Genomic DNA, 18943 nt, shown 5'->3' with positions numbered 1-18943 from the left:
GTTTAACTACTTGCCATTGCCACTGAAAATTCTATGCTATTCATAAACATTGAAGCACCATAGTATATCCTCATCAACTGTGTTGAAATTATGTCTCCAAATAACTTGACCTAAAGGACAAACTGGATGAAAATAGCATATTTCTAATTTCAGCATCGTAGAGAAATGCATTGTTACGAATCTAACTGTTGAAGGCATAGATGGTAATCTGAATAAGTAGTCTAAGATTTAATATAGAGTAATATATGGGTATATATAATAAATTTAAAGCTAGTGTCATTCTTTACTTTTTTCAGAGCGAGTGTGGCCAAGGGTGGAAACAGCCTGTCTTTGTGGTATCTTATTTTATTTACTGATGTATAATGTTAGTTCTAAAGTCAATAATTACATTTATAGGGATTATGCCCCTGGCAGGTACTACAAAGCCAGGAAGTTTTCAGGTTAGAGGCCAATCTAAAAGCAGCATTGCCATCACCTATTGGCAGTAGGATGACTGGATGAAGAAGAAAAAGAAAGAAACTTGTAATACAAAAAAAGTTACTTTTCATGTATACTTTTACCATGTAAAGTTTTATTGTGGTAGGAATAAAGGAAAAAATTAAGCCTATTTGGGTGTATTTTGGGCATTTTAGATTAGTGTATGGCTCATTCCCGTATTCAAATTCATTTTCAAAGAAACTTGTAATACAAAAAAAATGTTACTTTTCATGGGTACTTTCATTGTATAAAGTTTCATTTTGATAGGAGTAAAGGAAAAAAAATATCCCTATTGGGGTGTATTGTTGTCTGGCCTTATTGGCACACATCTTGGATTAATGAAAATTTAACATATTTCCTCAACTATGATTTCTTAGGACTTTTATTATGTTTTGGACACCTGATAGAAATGATCTAAGCTGAAAAAAATTATTTTACAATTAGTTCTATTTTTGGCTCCAAAATTAGTTACTTTGCACTTTAAAGATGCCTTTTTTGCAATACAATCTGTCATCTTTAGCTTTTAAAATGGCGATCCCTGCTGATGAATAAGTGCAACTGAAAAAAACAGAACTCACTCCCTCCCTCGTCTGATATCACTTTTCCAAAAAAGGAAATATTTTAAACACACAAATGCAGGGAAAACCAGCACCGTTATAAAAACCCCATAAACGTTAACCTAAATAAGTTGCATAGAGCCAGTCATTTCACTTTCTCTAAAAAGATTAGACCACAGACTAATGTGTGGCTTGTCTGAATTAAAACTTGAATCAACTGAACTGGTTTTGGATCAATAATAAAACAAAACCTGTGGCCTTCAGCATGACTTTATAACAATGATTTCACACAGTGAAGCTCTGATTCACATGCACATATTTTGAAACACACACCTCCCAACAGTCATCACTGCTGACTCCAGATCAGTTTGCAGCAGCTAAATTATGCTAATTATAATTTTTTCTAAATTTCAACAAATGACCTGATTTCAGTAACAACCATAAAGCAGCTTTTCCAAACCCACTAAAAACACACAGTGGGTACCTTTTCCTCTTATTTGGAGCTCCTGCAAACAGTGTATTTATGGAGTAAAAAAACTGAGCTGCAGTTAGAGTATGATAGACAGACTGGGACAGTAAAACTACTCAAGACTGATTAATGTGTGGTTTGGATTAAATTACCTTTGTTGGCAAAGTAATTTGTATTGTCTTGTTCTTCTGATCCAGTTATGTTTGAAAAATTAAGGAGATAAATTCTACTTTGAAATCTAATCATGTGTCTAATTGTGTCATGAGGAGCACGTACTGAAATCTGTGCATAATCTTTACAGTATCAATCTGACAAAAGTCTGCTAAGACACTATAAATGTAAAACCAAAGCTAACCCAAACCAAAACAAAAGCCAGACAAACTGGAATTGCAGGTATTTAGCCATACAAAAAGCTCTTTGAGGTAACAAAAAAAAAACATTTTAAGGTTACCCAGACTGGTCAAGCAAGTATTAATGTCCCATCTAAAATACAGTTTCTCAGCGACTGTTCTACTTATAAAACATTCAAGTTACCAAATGACAAAAAAACCTAGATTCTGGGGCTTACATGCAATTGGACTAATGGTCAAATGAAGTTAAGGGTTGCTTTGAGGTTGTTTTATTTCTTGCTTAAAAAGGTATCAAATTGCTTCATCCCTTAAGCTGCTTGTGGTGTGTGATATGGCTGGGTGCCACAAAGGTGAATTGTTTCCTTTATTTTCTGTTACCAACCTCAACATTGATGCAGTCATTTTCAGCAGCTTTTCTGTGTGAAAACAGAAGACCCAACTTTAAACTGTTAAGGTTTTCAGGTAGGCAGGATCCAGAAAGGTAAGTCAAAGGTGATTTTAAAAGGGATTTTAGTTACAAGGGCAAACAGGATGAACACGAACTTCCTGCTGGACATTGGTAAAAGATGGTGTATGTCTTTCTGTGAGTAGGTGTGGCTCTGAGAGAGAAGATATAAATTATCAAAGGTCTTTTGTAAGTCCAGAGTGATTTTTGTTCCTGAATGCGAGTACTGCCTGGTGAGTAGATTGATTGAAGCTTAGAATGACTTTCCTGTGAAACTCCAGTCCGGTAAAGGTAAAGGTGGTGGTGCAGAGTGGCTTCTCCTTTCCTGTAGCGGTCTTGGCTGATCAAAGGTGGATCCGTTCACAGTCTCTCTGAAAGGAAGATTGCAAAAATCCACAAAGAGCTTGGACACTTCATGCTAGTTTCCCAGCTGCAAATGAACACATATACTGCAGAAAATATCCTGGGTTTGTTGTTGAAATTTTAAAATATCATACACATGTTGGTTTCCTTTCATAAATCCTCCAGATTGCAGTTGAAATACTTCTTGGAAAAGAGCCTTTATTTGCTTTCATTTGTGATTTCTGTCGCTGTAAGAATGTTTTGTTTTTCCCTCGTGATTTGTGCTCGGTTTTATCATGCTGACAATTTTTTTCACTGGTATATTCCAGTGTGAAAATTCTGCAAACAAGAGCTTACTTTTAATGAATCTCCCTTTCTGCAAAAATGTTGTTTTAGATTGCAAAATAGGCTAAAAGTGACAAGTGTGTTGTAGCAAGAAAACTATATTCCAAAACTCTTATGGTGAGGCGTGACCTACACCTAACATAACTCAGTGGTGCTCCACCTTTTTCCTGACACATTGCAGCATTTCTTTTTTGTTTGGCTGTCCTGTCTAAATAGCCCTTTATCATCAGAGAACAAAGCAGTGCAAGGCTATCACACACCCTCCTGACCTCCTACCAAGGAAATCAGCGTTGGAATTGTCCTCAAGTGAGAAAAACTTGAAATATACAAGTGTAATTGCAGTAATAGAAAATGCTAAAACTGCCACGACTACTATGAGCCAGAAGGTTTCTTCTATTTTTTTGCTGATAAAATGCAAATGATGTACTTGAGGGAGATTCCTTTTTTCCATTTTCAGCAAGGCTCACTTATACGTATTAATTGATACATTAATTTTGAGTTTGTAAAGTGCCTTGAGGTGATTTTTGTTGTTGATGAGCGCTAAATAAATCGAAATAGAATTTAACTGAATGGACCTTCTAATTAATTGATTAACCAGCTGTGTCACACAAATTAATTGTCTTACCACAACATGATGCATAATGATTGTTTGAATTCAAGAGTCATGTAATAAGTAATGACTTAGTCTGTTTCTCTGTTAAACATAGCTGTCATTAGTCATAAGGAATTGGTTAAAAACTTAACTTGTTTAAGCACTGTGCACTGTTGAAATGAAAACTTGAAACCTCACTTATTGCTGGAATTTTCTCTCTCTCTTTTCTTGCTTATAACCTAAACTGAGCCTTCGATTTGTCCTATAGGAAATGGATGTTGAGTGCAACTTCAGTTTGACTTATTGGACAAAATAAGCATTGGAGTCTTGAAGTTTGGATTGAATACTGAATTTCAAAAGGATGATTTGGTTCTTTAGAAAAGGCGGGCTAAAATATGCAAATCAAGTTTTCAGTCTCTGCTTGTGACAGATAATTCCATGTAATTTAAAGCTGGAGTTTGACAAAAAGGGAGAAAAAAAGAAAATTTTATATAAAAATTTTAACTAAATGCAAAATCTTATGTTTGGATGTTATGGAAAACTCATAAAACAAAAATAAAAAATAATGTGTCAATTATGCATTTTTGTTTAAATTAATTTAACATTTCAGTTGTTTCGTCGTGACTCTGCTAAAGATGATGCTGAAATAATCTGATCTCACATAATAATAATAATAATAATAACTAACAATACTATTGGAATCAGCGCTCTGTGACCTTTGGAAACTTCTCACTGTGGACACTTTCGCATGTCTCACCACTTAAAGAACAGAATAAGAGAGTAAAACAAAAAAAAAACACAGTCTACGTGGGTGAACGAGTTACAGTGGGTAGATGCACACTGGTGTGTTTCAAAGAGATGCTTAATGGAAATGAACCAATACAAACAAGTTAGTTATACAGTGAAAACTGTGTGTTGTCATATTATACAGTCAAAATTGTGCTTTTTTTTCTTTTTTTTAAAATCTGCAGATTTTTCTCAGTGATGGTTTTTCTCAGCACATGTTACACAATCGATGTGCCATAATCCAATCAACCACCATTCCTCAGCAGACCTTTTTCCACACTTGGATGATTTGACACAACACATTTCTTTGTCATCGGCTCTCTTTGTGTATACAATAAAAAAAAGCAATCTTATCATAGTTCTCGATGAAGTAGAAAGTTTTGATTGTGGTGTTTCTTGTTCTACTTTTGACAGACACCCCTCTTGCCATGTAAAAATGCAATGCCACCAAACCTGCTTGCTTGCAAACATAAAAGAAAGTATTGCTCAATAAATCCACCATGCACTTTGAAAAGTTTCCACACTGTGGAAAGATTAAATTCCAGTTTTCAGTCTGTGCTCAAGTCAACTTCATATGTGAACCCCTGTGACTAGCAATGGTTTTACCTGTACACTCTGTGTCATCACTGAAGGACATCAGAGGAACTCCAGAATTAATAGTTTTTATTTTAAACCTGCTATTTTTTCTGTATGTGTGTATATATGGTTTTTCCATGTTCCTTTTGACAGATAAAATGGATAAAAGTGCAGAACCTCCTTCAGATTTGCAAGCACCACCATACCCTGGTCCTCCTTTGGACCACAATGTGGCAACCCAGCCTATTTTCAAGCCTGATGCTCAGCCCGTTGCCCAGCCCTGTGTCCAGCCCGTTGCCCAGCCCATTTTCCAGCCCGTTGTCCAGCAAGGTAAGTAATAAAATATGGTCATCTTTGTCATTTTACCTGCATAATGTCACTCTTTTACTGTAATGCCAGTCTTATTTCTTGATATATTCTTGTCTCTTCCTGCATATAATCAACTTTTTGATCAGTCTGTTTCACCAAGATGTTTTAAGGTTAAATGTCTCGTTCTGATGACTAGGTCAACAACAGGGTTACTGTTACAGCCAACAGCCAACTCAGATTTTGCACTCTGGTGAGTGTCTTTCTCAGACTGTCTGTCATGAGTGAGATAAATTTTTGGTTGTGGTGGTGTGTGAGTGAGGAAGTGAGGGATATATTTATCAGTAAATTTTGGTTCAATGCTCACAGTGAAACAGGTGACGGTGGTGCAGCAGCTGCCAAGGGATGTTCCTGGACAGATGTTATGTCCTCACTGTCAAAACACTGTTGTGACTAGAACTGGGTACCAAATCGGTATGCTCACATGGACGATCTGCCTCATTCTTGGATTTTTAATGTAAGTAGACACTACAACATAAACACACACTGTTTACACAGGCGAGGGAGAAGTTCTGTAATGTTAAGACACTTCAAAGTCAAAACAGTTCCAATAAAAACCAGAATAGTTAAATCCAATCATAGTCCAATTACACCCAAGTTATCATAATCCAGTTAATTCCAATTCAATGCGATCCTATTCATTTAAATTATATTGATAGAATGCCTATTTATAAAAACCCTGAACCGAAACGGACAGCTAGTTCCACAAGAGAGGGCTGATAACTGAAGCCTCTGCCTCCCATTCTACTTTTGAAGTCTTTAAAATAAGATGGAGCTTGAAAACCCACAAACCCTAACACCTCAGACTTTTAGAATGACAATCTGCGTCTCTCACTAGCAAATAGAAGCACTTTCATAACGCTGCAACTTTAAAGCAGTTGTTCAGCTGTTTTTTCATAGTTGTTTCTTTTCATGATTGTCAAGGCCTCAGACACAGGACAAGGGTCGGTTTCAAGGCAAAAGTGTTTATTTAAAAAAAAAAAAAACCCACACACAACACAGGTTGAGGATCTCCACACAGCAAATAAAGAGGCTGTGAAACTCCTAAGCACTCTCCTCAATAACTATGGATGAGGAGGGTGCAGCTATGAAAGTTATTCAAAACAAAAACTCTCCACTCGAGGAAAACAGAACAGGCTATGAAAAGATAAAATAAACTTTCACACTCTCCTAATGAGGCGGACTTAAACAAAAGAAGCTCTCTCAAAAACAGAGGCACAATTAAACTAATAATTAACTATAAGCTCTCTGTTAACGGAGGCGTGACAAGTTCTCTAAAACAAAAATCACTCCACTAGTGGAGTCACTGTAAAACATTAATCAAAACCGAACGCAACGCTCCTCTAATGAAAGGTGTCTATGACAAGATTACAAATCAAAATCACTCCCAAAACAGAGGAACAAAACAGACTATGAAAATTACCGTGATTTTAAGCTAGAGGTAAAGAATAAATTATCAAAACAAAGGATACGCTCTGCAGGAGGATCACTGCACTGCAGGCTCAAGGATTCTGTGGCTTTCTGTGGATCAAGGATGCTAGAGTAAGGCTCAGGACAGAGTACAACACACTGACACAAGACAAGGGAGATGCAGACTATTTGAGCACATGGGGAGCCATGGGGAACAGGTGGAAACACTCAATCAGGGAAGACAATCAGACGCTTGACAAAGGAGGAAAGGCAAGGTACCTGAAACGAGAGGGAAGTTAATATTTCAAAATAAAAGAGGAAATGACGAGACAAGACATGAATCAAAGCATAGATCGTGACAATGATCATGAAAACATTGCAAGCCACAATGAGGTTTGTTATGGAATTTAGTTCCTTGTCCATTGCAAAACCAGCTTAAACAGTCAGTGGGGTTGCATGGCACTGTAAAGAATCAGATTTAAGGCTGAGTTATTAAGTTATTAAGTTCATGTATACCTTAGTTTGATTAAAAATTTAACCGGATCGGGTTCCTCGCAGTCGGATTAAGATCCCGAGATAACTCGGTTGATAGTCACACTTAACGTGCTTGTAGACGGTGAAGCACGTGATGAATTGGATTTTGCGTTCTGCGCATGCTCGAGATTTTTCCAGAGGGCGTGACCTGGAAGTCAAAGGAGATGATATTACTACTGTTGTCGCTGCCGTCGGAAAGAAACAAACAACGTCGTTGTGCATCGATTTGTGCAATAACCATTCTCATCACAAACGAAATGTAGAGGGACGTAGCTTCATCTTGCTCTTCGTTCGCCATCTTTCTCGAATACCTGAGTTTGTTGCTGTTGTTGGTGGTGAAGAGGTCAACTGCAAGTGGCTCTATTACCACTAGTTGAAATGGGTACAGCGCCACCTATCGTATCGGGGTATGACATGCCTTGTGTGATTCCATTTATTCACCGCCATATATATTTGGATAATTGCCCTTGCTCAAATAAGGAGCATAACCCAACTATAGCTATAATCGAGTTAATCTCATCATGTAGACCCACTGAGTATGACACAGTTATGTGCACTTGAATTATTTTCTATTCTGATGCTCCTCACCAGGTGCTGGCCCTGCTGCTTGATCCCCTTCTGTGTGAATTCATGCAAGGATGTAGAGCATTCCTGCCCCTCCTGTAACAATGTCATCCACATCTATAAACGAATGTGAAACATCAAACCCCATGTTGAAGCCTGCACTCACTTGCATTGCAAATTGCCTTTGGATCCTGCATCACTCTGTATTCTATATTTGTGTTTTCATGTGAAACTAGCTTCCTCCATGTCTTTTATCTGATCATTAGCACACGCTGTTGTGCTATAAAATGTGGAAACGTACCAAAACGATTTGTCATTATTTTTTTCCCCTATAAATAAATCTGATTGATCTTGTCATGATAATATATACCTCAGTGACAAACAGTTTTATATTATTATCATAAGTTCAGCAGATTCTTTATAGAATATTTTGTAAAACAAGTACAAGTAAAGCAAATCCCTCTGCTGACATATTGAAGGTTTTAATTGGGAATATTCAGATTTTCCAGAAATATTGATATCTATTTTTTATAAAGATGAAATATGCCAACATGAACAAAAATTGGAATTTGTTGAGCAGTGGTTAATAAGCTTTACTTTTTTTTTGCAAAAATGTTCCAGCCATTAAAAAACAAAAATGCAGTTATAAATTACTATTGTTAGTATAAATTATGTTATAATCAGCCTATGGTGCATCATCTCCTGATATTACTTTCATGACACTAATAACCAAATTACTGCTTGTATCATGGAATGATCAATTAATCATCAGTAAAATATCATTTTGATCCTTTTCTTTACTTTTAAGTCATTGAAATAGTTTGAGGTTAAAGAGGTTTCAAATAAGGAATTTGTCCAGACAATGGGTATGTTTGATCCAGGAGGGAATCCAAAGTGGAGGGGAGGGTGTTGGGTGTGGTGCAGAGGTTCCGAGTCGGTGGTGTCTTTTTCTTTTATTTCCATGTTGTAATTATTGTTAAAGAGATATTAAAATCTTTCTTTGTCATATTATTTACCTTTGTTAACATAGTGTGATATGTAATATACAGTTTAAAACATCCATCCATACATTATCTGCCACTTCTCAAGGGGTTTGGGTTGGGTTGCGGGGGCAGCAGCTTGAGCAGAGAAGCCCAGACGTCCCTGTCCCCGGCCACTTCCTCCAGCTCTTCCGGGGGGGCAGGAGGCACCAGGTCAGCCGAGAGACATAGTCTCTCCAACGTGTCCTGGGTCTTCCCTGGGGTCTCCTCCCAGTGGGACGTGCCCGGAGCACCTCACCAGGGAGGCGTCCAGGACGCATCCTAACCAGATGCCTCGGCCACCTCATCTGGCTCCTCTCGATGCGGAGGAGAAGCGGCTCTGAGCCCCTCCCAGATGACTAAGCTTCTCACCCTATCTCTAAGGGAGAGCCCAGACACCCTGCGGAGGAAGTCCATTTTGGCCGCTTGTATCCGCAATCTCGTTCTTTCTGTCACTACCCACAGCTTGTGACCATAGGTGAGGGTAGGAACGTAGATTGACTGGTAAATCAAGAGCTTTTCCTTCTGGCTCAGCTCCTTCTTCCCCACGATAGGCCGGTGCAGCGCCCGCATCACTGCAGACGCCGCACCGATCTGCCTGTCATTCTCCTGCTCCATTCGTCCCTCACTCCTGAACAAGACCTCGAGATACTTGAACTCATCCACTTGGGGAAGGGTCTTATTACCAACCGGTAGAGAGCAGTCCAACCTTTTCCGACCCATATCATAGTCTCGGATTTGGAGGTGCTGATTCTCATCCCAGCCGCTTCATACTTGGCTGCAAACCGCTCCAGTGAGAGCTGAAGATCATGGCCCGACGACGCTGACAGAACCACATCATCCGCAAAAAGCAGAAATCCAATTTTGATGTTGCCAAACCGGACCCCCTCAATGCCCTGGCTGCACCTAGAAATTCTGTCAATAAAAATTATGAACAGAATCAGTGAGAACGGGTAGCCCTGACTGAGTCCAACCCTCACCGCCGACTTACTGCAGGCAATGCAGACCAGACTCTGACACCGTTCGTACAGAGACCGAACAGCCCCCGTCAAGGGGCACTCCATACTCCTGGAGCACACCCCACAGGACTCCCTGAGAGACATGGTGGAACGCCTTCTCCAAGTCTACAAAACACATGTAGACTGGTTGGACAAACTCCCATGCACCCACTAGGACCCTGCTGAGAGTGTAGAGCTGGTCTACTGTTACATTGCCAGGACAAAAACCAGACTGCTCCTCCTGAATCCAAGATTCGACTATCCGACTGATCCTCCTCTCCAGTACCCCTGAATAGACCTTACCGGGGAGGCTGAGGAGTGTGATCCCCCTGTAGTTGGAACACACCCTCAGGTCCTCCTTTCTTAAGAGAGGGACCACCACCCCAATCTGGCAGTTCTACTTTTAGAACTATAGGCCCGGCCACCAGGCGCTCGCTGCCGGGCCCTGCCCCCGGCCTGGTTCCAGCAGGTGGCCCCGGTGACCCGTGTCCAGGCAAGGGAAAACATGCTCCAAATATCTTTTTTGTCATAGGGGGTCTTATGAGATGTTCTTTGTCTGGTCCCTCATCTAGGATCTGTTTGCCTTGGGTGAGCCTACCAGGGGCCTAAAGCTCCGGACAACATAGCTCCCAGAATCTTGGGACATGCAAACCCCTCCACCATGATACGTTGACAGCTCATGGGAGGCAGTTTAAAACAATCAAATAAACAAAGAGAAATTTTGCTGATGGAGTTGAAACCATCACCATGTCCGCATGTCTGCAGAGCTTAAGGTGTAAGGTTCCCGGAAAAAAAATGCCATCTATAAATATTTTTTAAAAGCTTGTTCTGTCAGCACGGCAAACCAGTTACTCTGCTTACTCTGCGTTCCAAAAGTGAAGCAAACATTTGTCTCATGTTTCCCTTTGCAGGTCATGATGGATGTTTTAGTCAACACCCCAAGCCCTATATGGTTATGCACTCTACTTTCTTTTTAAAAGCACATTGTTTAGCCAGACATAATAAAAGTAGCTTTTGTCACAGAGAAAAGGTCACCATCAAACATCCAGTTGTTACAGTTCCTGTACTGTTTCACCCCTCCTGTCACAAACCATCTGCTCGCTGGGTGTCCTCAGTAAATGTTGTTTTGGATTGCAAAATATGCTTAAAGTGACAAGTTTGCTGTAGCAAGTGAACCGTATTCCAAACTCTACTGATGAGGCGTGACCTACACCTAGACGTAGCTCCACCTTTTTCCTGACATATTGCACTTTTTTTTTGTTTGGCTGTCCTGTCTAAATAGCCCTTTAACATCAAATAAAGAAGCAGTGCAAGGCTGTCACGCACCCTCCCGACCTCCTACCAAGGAAATCAGCGTTAGAGTTATCCTCAGGTGAGAAAAACTTAAAATAAACAAGTGTAATTGCAGTAATAGAAAATGTTACAACTGCCACCACTACTGTGAGCCTGAAGGTTTCTTCTACTTTTTTTGCTGATAGAATGCAAATTACGTACTTGAGGGAGATTCCTTTTTTCCATTTTCAGCAAGGCTCACTTTTTATAAATTGATACATTAATTTTGAGTTTGTAAAGTGCCTTAAGGTGATTTTTGTTGTTGATGAGCGCTAAATAAATCAAAATAGAATTTAACTGCATAGACCTCCTAATTGATTAATTAACCAGCTGCGTCCCACAAATTAATTTTCTTGGACCTTGTATTCCAGTAATTAACTGTGCACTTCCTTGCAAATTTCCACACTGTGGAAAGAGGAAATTCCAGTTTTCATTCTGCGCACATATGAAGTCCTCTTCACATGTAGGACTCTGTTTCTGCTTACAAACTAAACTGAGCCTTCGATTTGTCCTATATGAAACAAATGTTGAGTGCAACTTCAGTTTGACTCATTGGACAAAATAAGCATTTGAGCCTTGAGAAGTTTGGGTTGAAATCTGAATTTCAAAAGGAAGATTTGGGGCTTTAGAAAAGGTGGGTGAAGATATGACTCAGCCTGTGACAGATCATTTGTGTGATTTAAAGCTGGAGTTTGACTTAAAGGGAGAAAAAAACGTAAAAATTTTGACCAAATGCAACATCTTATGTTTAAATGTTGTGGAAAACTCATAAAAACTTAATCCATAATTAACTCAGTAGCTTTTATTGTTGTTGTTTTTATTTAAATTAATTCGACATTTCAGTTGTTTCTTAATGATTCTGATGAAGATGATGCTGAAATAATCTTATCTCTCAATATTTTGTGCGCACTGATAAAATAACTAACGTACTATCGGAATCATCTCTCGGTAACCTTTGAAAACTTCTCATTGTGGACACATAATAACAAAATGAAACTAAAAACACCTCAGTCTATGTGAGTGAACCAGTTACAGTGGATAGATGCACACTGGCATGTTTCAAAGAGCTGCTTAATGGAAATGAGCCAATATAAACAACTTTTATTCCACACGAGCATTTACTTTATAACTAAGCTTATATACAGTGCAAACTGTGCTTTTCTTCTTTTTAATTTTTTTTTTTAAATTTCAGTGTTACAATCTGCAGATTTTTCTCAGCACAGATGTCACAATTGATGTGCCATAATCCAATCAACCAACATTCCTCAGCAGACCTTTTTCCATACATGGATGGCTTGACACAACACATTTCTTTGTCATCGGCTCTCTTTGTGTATACAATAAAAAAAAAAAAGCAATCTTATCATAGTTCTCGATGAAGTAGAAAGTTTTGATTGTAGTGTTTCTTGTTCTACTTTTGACAGACACCCCTCTTACCATGTAAAAATGCAATGCCACCAAACCTGCTTGCTTGCAAACATAAAAGAAAGTATTGCTCAATAAATCCACCATGCACTTTGAAAAGTTACCACACTGTGGAAAGATTAAATTCCAGTTTTAAGTCTGTGCTCAAGTCAACTTCATATGTGAACCCCTGTGACTAGCAATGGTTTTACCTGTACACTCTGTGTCATCACTGAAGGACATCAGAGGAACTCCAGAATTCATAGTTTTTATTTTAAACCTGCTATTTTTTCTGTATGTGTGTATATATGGTTTTTCCATGTTCCTTTTGACAGATAAAATGGATAAAAGTGCAGGACCTCCTCCAGATTTGCCAGCACCGCCATACCCTGGTCCTCCTTTGGACCACAATGTGGCAACCCAGCCTATTTTCAAGTCCGTTGCTCAGCCCGTTGCCCAGCCCTGCGTCCAGCCCGTTGCCCAGCCCTGTGTCCAGCCCGTTGCCCAGCCCGTTGTCCAGCCCGTTGCCCAGCCCTGTGTCCAGCCTGTTGCCCAGCCCGTTGTCCAGCCCGTTGCCCAGCCCTGTGTCCAGCCCGTTGCCCAGTCCTATGTCCAGCCCGTTTCTCAGCCTGTTGCTCAGCCTGTTGCTCAGCCTTTTGCTCAGCCCGTTGCCCAGCCCTATGTTCAGCCCGTTGCCCAGCCCATTTTCCAGCCCGTTGTCCAGCAAGGTAAGTAATGAAATATGGTCATCTTTGTCATTTTACTTGCATAATGTCACTCTTTTACTGTAATGTCTTATTTATTGATATATTCTTGTCTCTTCCTGCATATAATCAACTTTTTGATCAGTTTGTTTCACTAAGATGTTTTAAGGTTAAATGTCTTGTTCTGATGACTAGGTCAACAACAGGGTTACTGTTACAGCCAACAGCCAACTCAGATTTTGCACTCTGGTGAGTGTCTTTCTCAGACTGTCTGTCATGAGTGAGATAAATTTAACCACGAACAATGTAACAGAGTTTTTGGTTGTGGTGGTGTGTGAGTGAGGAAGTGAGGGATATATTTATCAGTAAATTTTGGTTCAATGCTCACAGTGAAACAGGTGACGGTGGTGCAGCAGCTGCCAAGGGATGTTCCTGGACAGATGTTATGTCCTCACTGTCAAAACACTGTTGTGACTAGAACTGGGTACCAAATCGGTATGCTCGCATGGACGATCTGCCTCGTACTTGGAATTTTTCTGTAAGTAGACACTACAACATAAACACAAACATAATCTCAGATTTTATTTCAGATCCTTAGTCTCTGACATCAGAGTTATTTTTAGTTTATATTTCGCTTCTGGTCTTAGCTGAGCCATCACCCCCAATACCTGTGCTGTTTACACAGGCGAAGGAGGAGTTCTGTAATGTTAAGACACTTCAAAGTCAAAACAGTTCCAATAAAAAAAAACGAATAGTTCAATCTAATTATAGTCCATTTACACCCAAGTTATCATAATCCAGTTAATTCCGATCCAATGCGATCCTATTCATTTAAATTATATTGATATTATGCCAATTTATAAAAACCTGATAACTGAAGGCTCTGCCTCTGATTCCGCTTTTGAAGTCTCTGAAATATGAAGGAGCTTGATCATTAAAAGCTTTAACCATGAATGTAACTATGAAAGACAGCTACAGAGTAGACTAATTCAAATTACAAAAAACTAAATGACTAAACAACAAGAAAGCAGAATAGAAACAAAACACAGAAAAACCCAAGTCCAAAAACCCACGAACCCTATCACCTTTGTATAGGCTTCTGTTCCTCCTGCTTGCCACGCAGGGAAAAATGATCGGTGCAAACAAGATGGTTTGTAAAATTCAGTAAAACTCACTGTACACAAGATTTCAGTGTCACACTTTTTCAGTTGGAATCATTTTCATAAGCTTGTCAGACTTTTAGAATGACAATAATCTGCGCCTCTCACTCACAAATAGAAGCACTTTCATAACGCTGCAACTTCAAAGCAGTTGTTCAGCTGTTTTTTCACACCCATATACAAGGAACATATGTCCAAAATGGAAAAATCCTGGAACTTCCCTTCAAGACTGTAAAGAAACATTTGTACCCAATGGTTAGTAATAGTAAAACAGACACAAAAAATGATTGCTTTCATGCAGATAAACACAATTTCTTTAAAAAAAAAAATTTAACTCAGAAAGATTCCCTGAAAATAGTTGTGGCACTGTGGTCATGAAATGAGCCAGAGGATGGATGGGTAAACACTGTGAGAGGATCGTTTTCAGGTTTTCCTGACCACATAAATCAAGTGCTTAAACTGAAACAAGTTTTTTCTGATATGCAATTGTTATTTTTTTCCCATGACACAAGTCCCATTAAAATGCTGTTTAAAATCAAATATGAAGGTTGCATCATGTGACAGTTTCTGTGAGACTGTTTTGGAAACTTTAGAGGTTTGCATACATGAGTCATAGTTTCTTTTCATGATCATGAAAACATTGCAAGCCACAGCTAGCTTTGGTATGGAATGTAGTTCCTCGTCCATTATAAAACCAACTTAAACAGTATGACACAGTTATGTGCACTTGAATTATTTTCTATTCTGATGCTCCTCACCAGGATTTGGCCCTGCTGCTTGATCCCCTTCTGTGTGAATTCATGCAAGGATGTAGAGCATTCCTGCCCCTCCTGTAACAATGTCATCCACATCTATAAACGAATGTGAAACATCAAACCCCATGTTGAAGCCTGCACTCACTTGCATTGCAAATTGCCTTTGGATCCTGCATCACTCTGTATTCTATATTTGTGTTTTCATGTGAAACTAGCTTCCTCCATGTCTTTTATCTGATCATTAGCACACGCTGTTGTGCTATAAAATGTGGAAATGTACCAAAACGATTTGTCATTATTTTTTTCCCCTATAAATAAATCTGGTTGATCTTGTCATGATAATATATACCTCAGTGACAAACAGTTTTATATTATTATCATAAGTTCAGCAGATTCTTTATAGAATATTTTGTAAAACATGTACAAGTAAAGCAAATCCCTCTGCTGACATATTGAAGGTTTTAATTGGGAATATTTAGACTTTCCAGAAATATTGATATCTATTTTTTATAAAGATAAAATATGCCAACATGAACAAAAATTGAAATGTGTTGAGCATTGGTTAATAAGCTTTGTTATTATTGTTATAAATTACTTTTGTTGGTATAAATTATGTTATCATCATCCTAAGGTGCATCATCTCTTGATATTACTTTCATGACGCTAACAACCAAATTACTGCTTGTATCATGTAATAATCAATTAATAAATTAATATAATCATCAGTAAAATATCATTTTGATCCTTTTCTTTACTTTTAAATCATTGAAAAAATTTGTTCAGACAATGGCAATGTTTGATCCAGGAGGAAATCCAAAGTGGAGGGGAGAGTGATGGGTGTGGTGCAGAGGTTCTGAGTCGGCGGTGGGGCGAGCAGGCAGGTATGTGGGACAGGGAGGAGGGTAACAATAGATGCCAGTCCGAGCATGGAAAGTCAAAGTTTGGAGAGTGGACGAAAGAAATGGCGCGGAAGGAAACAAGAAGGCAAGGTCAGAGCAAGGAGTTTAACTTGCAATTACCACTAGAATAGTGAGACAATCTAATGAAGACTGGTTGCTCCTGCAGCTACTAAAAGAATGTCCTGATGATGGCAGATGAGCAATCCAGACCCCAGGGCTCCCAAGAAACCTGCCCAGCCCCACCCTAGAGTTAGAAACCACATGAAAACAACACAGCCAAGCATGACTGTGACAATCAGTGTCTTTTTCTTTTATTTCCATGTTGTAATTATTGTTAAAGAGGTATTAAAATCTTTCTTTGTCATATTATTTACCTTTGTTTACATTGTGTGATATGTAATATACAGTTTAAAACAAACAAAGAAAAATTTGGCTGATGGAGTTGAAACCATCACAGTGTCTGCAGAGCTTGAGGTGTAGGGTTCCAGGAACAAATGCCATCTGTAAACGTTTTTTAAAAGGTTGTTCTGTCAGCACAGCAAACCAGTTACTTTGCGTACTCTGCGTTCCAAAAGCACAGCAGAAATTTGCATGTTCCTCTTCCAGGTCATGATATATGTCACCATCAAACATGAGTTGTTCTATAGCCTGTATCGTTTCACCCCTCCTGTCACAAACCATCTGCTCGCTGGGTGTCCTCAGCCTTTGTTCTCATTTCCAGCAACCTTAGCTACACAACCATGTGACAAAATCAACTATAATTGTTCATCGACTCCAGTGTGAAAATACTTAACTGCCATCCAAGTTATTGTTTTAGTCCAATATTATATAGTGTTTTCCTGGTTTTATTTATTTTTCCTTGTTTTCCTCCAGTTAATTTTATTTGTAAGACTTCTGCTCTGCTTCCTGTCCTTGCTGCACCAGGTCTCTGGTCATTGTCCCACTCACATGATAGCTACAGTGTTAGCAATGGCAAAAATCATGGCTGTGTTAGTCATACAGTGTGTATTCTGTGTCTTTCCACCTATTTAATACAGCCCTGTTGCTGTTCATGACTGTTGCTTTGGATGGTTTTTTCTTTGGCTCTTTTCCTCTGGACTATTTAGCTTGCAGCACCCTGAGTTTTTGTTAATTTTGTCAGCATATAAAAGTCCTTCTGTTCTTCATTAGGCAGCCTTCCAAGTTTTACTGCATTTTGGTCCTCACTTCAATCCTCACCATAACAATCTTGGCCTTGCTTGTTCATATAATGGTGACATTTTTTTGTTTACATCTTCTATTTGTCCCTTTTTTATGGTTACCTACCTGTACTGCCAGCTGACAAACGAACCAACCTGTTTCTGCCTCATTGCGTCTTCGCCCTATCAGGTTTTCTGTTGGTGTGCAGTCTGCATCCATTTGAATCTGGGCTTTAACAGCTTTTTATTTTGAATACAACATAATGGGGATGGCTTACTTGACTAAAGATTATATAAGAACCGTTGGACCTCAGACTTGCAGAGGTTCTGAGTTGGCGGTGGGGCGAGCAGGCAGGTATGTGGGACAGGGAGGAGGGTAACAATAGATGCCAGTCCGAGCATGGAAAGTCAGACTTGCAAGTTCAGACGTTCAATCAGACAGCGCACTGAGGTAGGGGTCTGTTTGATATGTGCAGTGTGTTTTATGTTGACACAAGCAGTCTTAAGAAGCCTCAACCAACTGCACCAAGACATGACATGAGTGAGAATCCTGTAGAGTGTATAAGCACTAGGTCTTTTCCATCACTGTACCATAGCCACTGTACCATATAAAACCACTATATCACCCAGATCGGGACTGATGTCATGAGTTACTCACACTTCTTGGCCCTGTTGTCTTTTGTCACTGTCTTCTTTTGTCTCCTTCAGATGTAATACACAACAGAAAAATAGCAGAAAGAAACACCAGACATAAAATATTTAGAAGTCTGTTATTAGGGCTCTGTATTAAAGTCTCCTTCTGCTGTAAATAAACTTTTTCACCTAGTTAACATGTCTGTTTGGTCTTTTTTCTGTTCCTTTTTCTTTTCTTTTTCATGTGTACAAGACATATCATAAGCAAAATCACTCCTCATCATTATGACTGAGGTTTTCTGCTTTGCATGTCTTCCTCACTTGGTTCCTAAGATGGCAGACGGTCTGATTATGACTGTGATGGCATGAAATTAGATTCTGTAAGCCTTCATGTCTTATGGAAAGATGTTAAACTACAACAGAAATTAATCCAATTCATTTTGAGACATTGCAATAACTCATCAAAAATAACAGAGAGAAATCTGGTCTGCAGTCTTCATTTTTCAGAAAGCTGTTTCACAGACATAAACAGCTTGGTTGTCTGATGAGTCAATTTCTTTTCATGTGTCCATGTGCTTGGGCAGATCATCCTCCCCCAGTTGAGGCTCTTTCCTGCAACTGTTAGTTCTGGCTGACCGGGGCAAAGCGATGCCTCCCCTGGAAGAAAATGCTCTTGTGTGGGCAGTGCCTTATCACTCCCCTGCTCTTGAATTTGACCCAAAAACAAGAAACAGCTGTGTTTGCCACTGAACTTGTTATGAAGACAGATGTTATTCCAGGCAATTACCTGGAAGTCACCACAAGTTTGAGAGGGAAAAGGGTCGGTAAGTTTTGAAGTGTTTTCCTCTCGGTTTAACACTTCTTTACAATTAATGCTACTAGGGGAAAAACTCACAAGCAACACCAGCAGACATGCTGCTATTTGCTGCATTTCTGGCACAATTAAAAGATCCTCCAGAGTAGAACACTTTTCACGCAGAAGCAGCTGCACACAGGGTCAGACTCCTCACAAGTCTGGGGCAGACAGTCTCTCTTACCTGAGCAGAAA

At 39.2% G+C, this 18943-nt stretch overlaps 2 protein-coding genes across 3 annotated transcripts; both read left to right on the top strand.

Moving 5' to 3' along the window:
• The first annotated feature begins 3193 nt into the window (after positions 1-3193).
• Positions 3194-8573, top strand: LOC140305411 (lipopolysaccharide-induced tumor necrosis factor-alpha factor homolog). Its single transcript, XM_072384280.1, has 5 exons — positions 3194-3291; positions 5093-5269; positions 5445-5498; positions 5615-5762; positions 7841-8573. The coding sequence occupies exons 2-5, from the start codon at positions 5098-5100 to the stop codon at positions 7944-7946; spliced, it is 480 nt and encodes a 159-aa protein (XP_072240381.1). The 5' UTR covers positions 3194-3291; positions 5093-5097; the 3' UTR covers positions 7947-8573.
• Positions 8574-11092: 2519 nt separating this feature from the next.
• On the top strand, positions 11093-15672 carry LOC140305410 (uncharacterized). Of its 2 annotated transcripts, XM_072384278.1 has the most exons (5): positions 11093-11202; positions 12902-13294; positions 13466-13519; positions 13661-13808; positions 15192-15671. In XM_072384278.1, the coding sequence occupies exons 2-5, from the start codon at positions 12907-12909 to the stop codon at positions 15295-15297; spliced, it is 696 nt and encodes a 231-aa protein (XP_072240379.1). In that variant the 5' UTR covers positions 11093-11202; positions 12902-12906; the 3' UTR covers positions 15298-15671. The 2 variants fall into 2 exon arrangements, with proteins under 2 accessions (XP_072240379.1, XP_072240380.1); XM_072384279.1 differs by lacking the exon at positions 11093-11202 and having other exon boundaries at positions 13477-13519; positions 15192-15672.
• The last annotated feature ends 3271 nt before the right edge of the window (positions 15673-18943 follow it).

The sequence above is a fragment of the Leuresthes tenuis genome, unplaced genomic scaffold (assembly GCF_036924035.1).
Source record: "Leuresthes tenuis unplaced genomic scaffold, fLeuTen1.0.hap1 SCAF_4, whole genome shotgun sequence".
NCBI lineage: Eukaryota > Metazoa > Chordata > Actinopteri > Atheriniformes > Atherinopsidae > Leuresthes > Leuresthes tenuis.
The sequence above is the reverse complement of the archived record's forward strand: the minus strand, read 5'-3'. Positions and strand labels throughout refer to the sequence as shown.

Excerpts from the sequence above, each read along its gene's own strand:
- LOC140305411 (XM_072384280.1), top strand. The coding sequence starts at position 5,098 with ATGGATAAAAGTGCAGAACCTCCTTCAGATTTGCAAGCACCACCATAC. Across the intron at positions 5,499-5,614 it reads AACTCAGATTTTGCACTCTG|TGAAACAGGTGACGGTGGTG; the intron begins GTGAGTGTCTTT and ends CAATGCTCACAG. Across the intron at positions 5,763-7,840 it reads CTCATTCTTGGATTTTTAAT|GTGCTGGCCCTGCTGCTTGA; the intron begins GTAAGTAGACAC and ends GCTCCTCACCAG.
- LOC140305410 (XM_072384278.1), top strand. The coding sequence starts at position 12,907 with ATGGATAAAAGTGCAGGACCTCCTCCAGATTTGCCAGCACCGCCATAC. Across the intron at positions 13,295-13,465 it reads CCAGCCCGTTGTCCAGCAAG|GTCAACAACAGGGTTACTGT; the intron begins GTAAGTAATGAA and ends TCTGATGACTAG. Across the intron at positions 13,520-13,660 it reads AACTCAGATTTTGCACTCTG|TGAAACAGGTGACGGTGGTG; the intron begins GTGAGTGTCTTT and ends CAATGCTCACAG.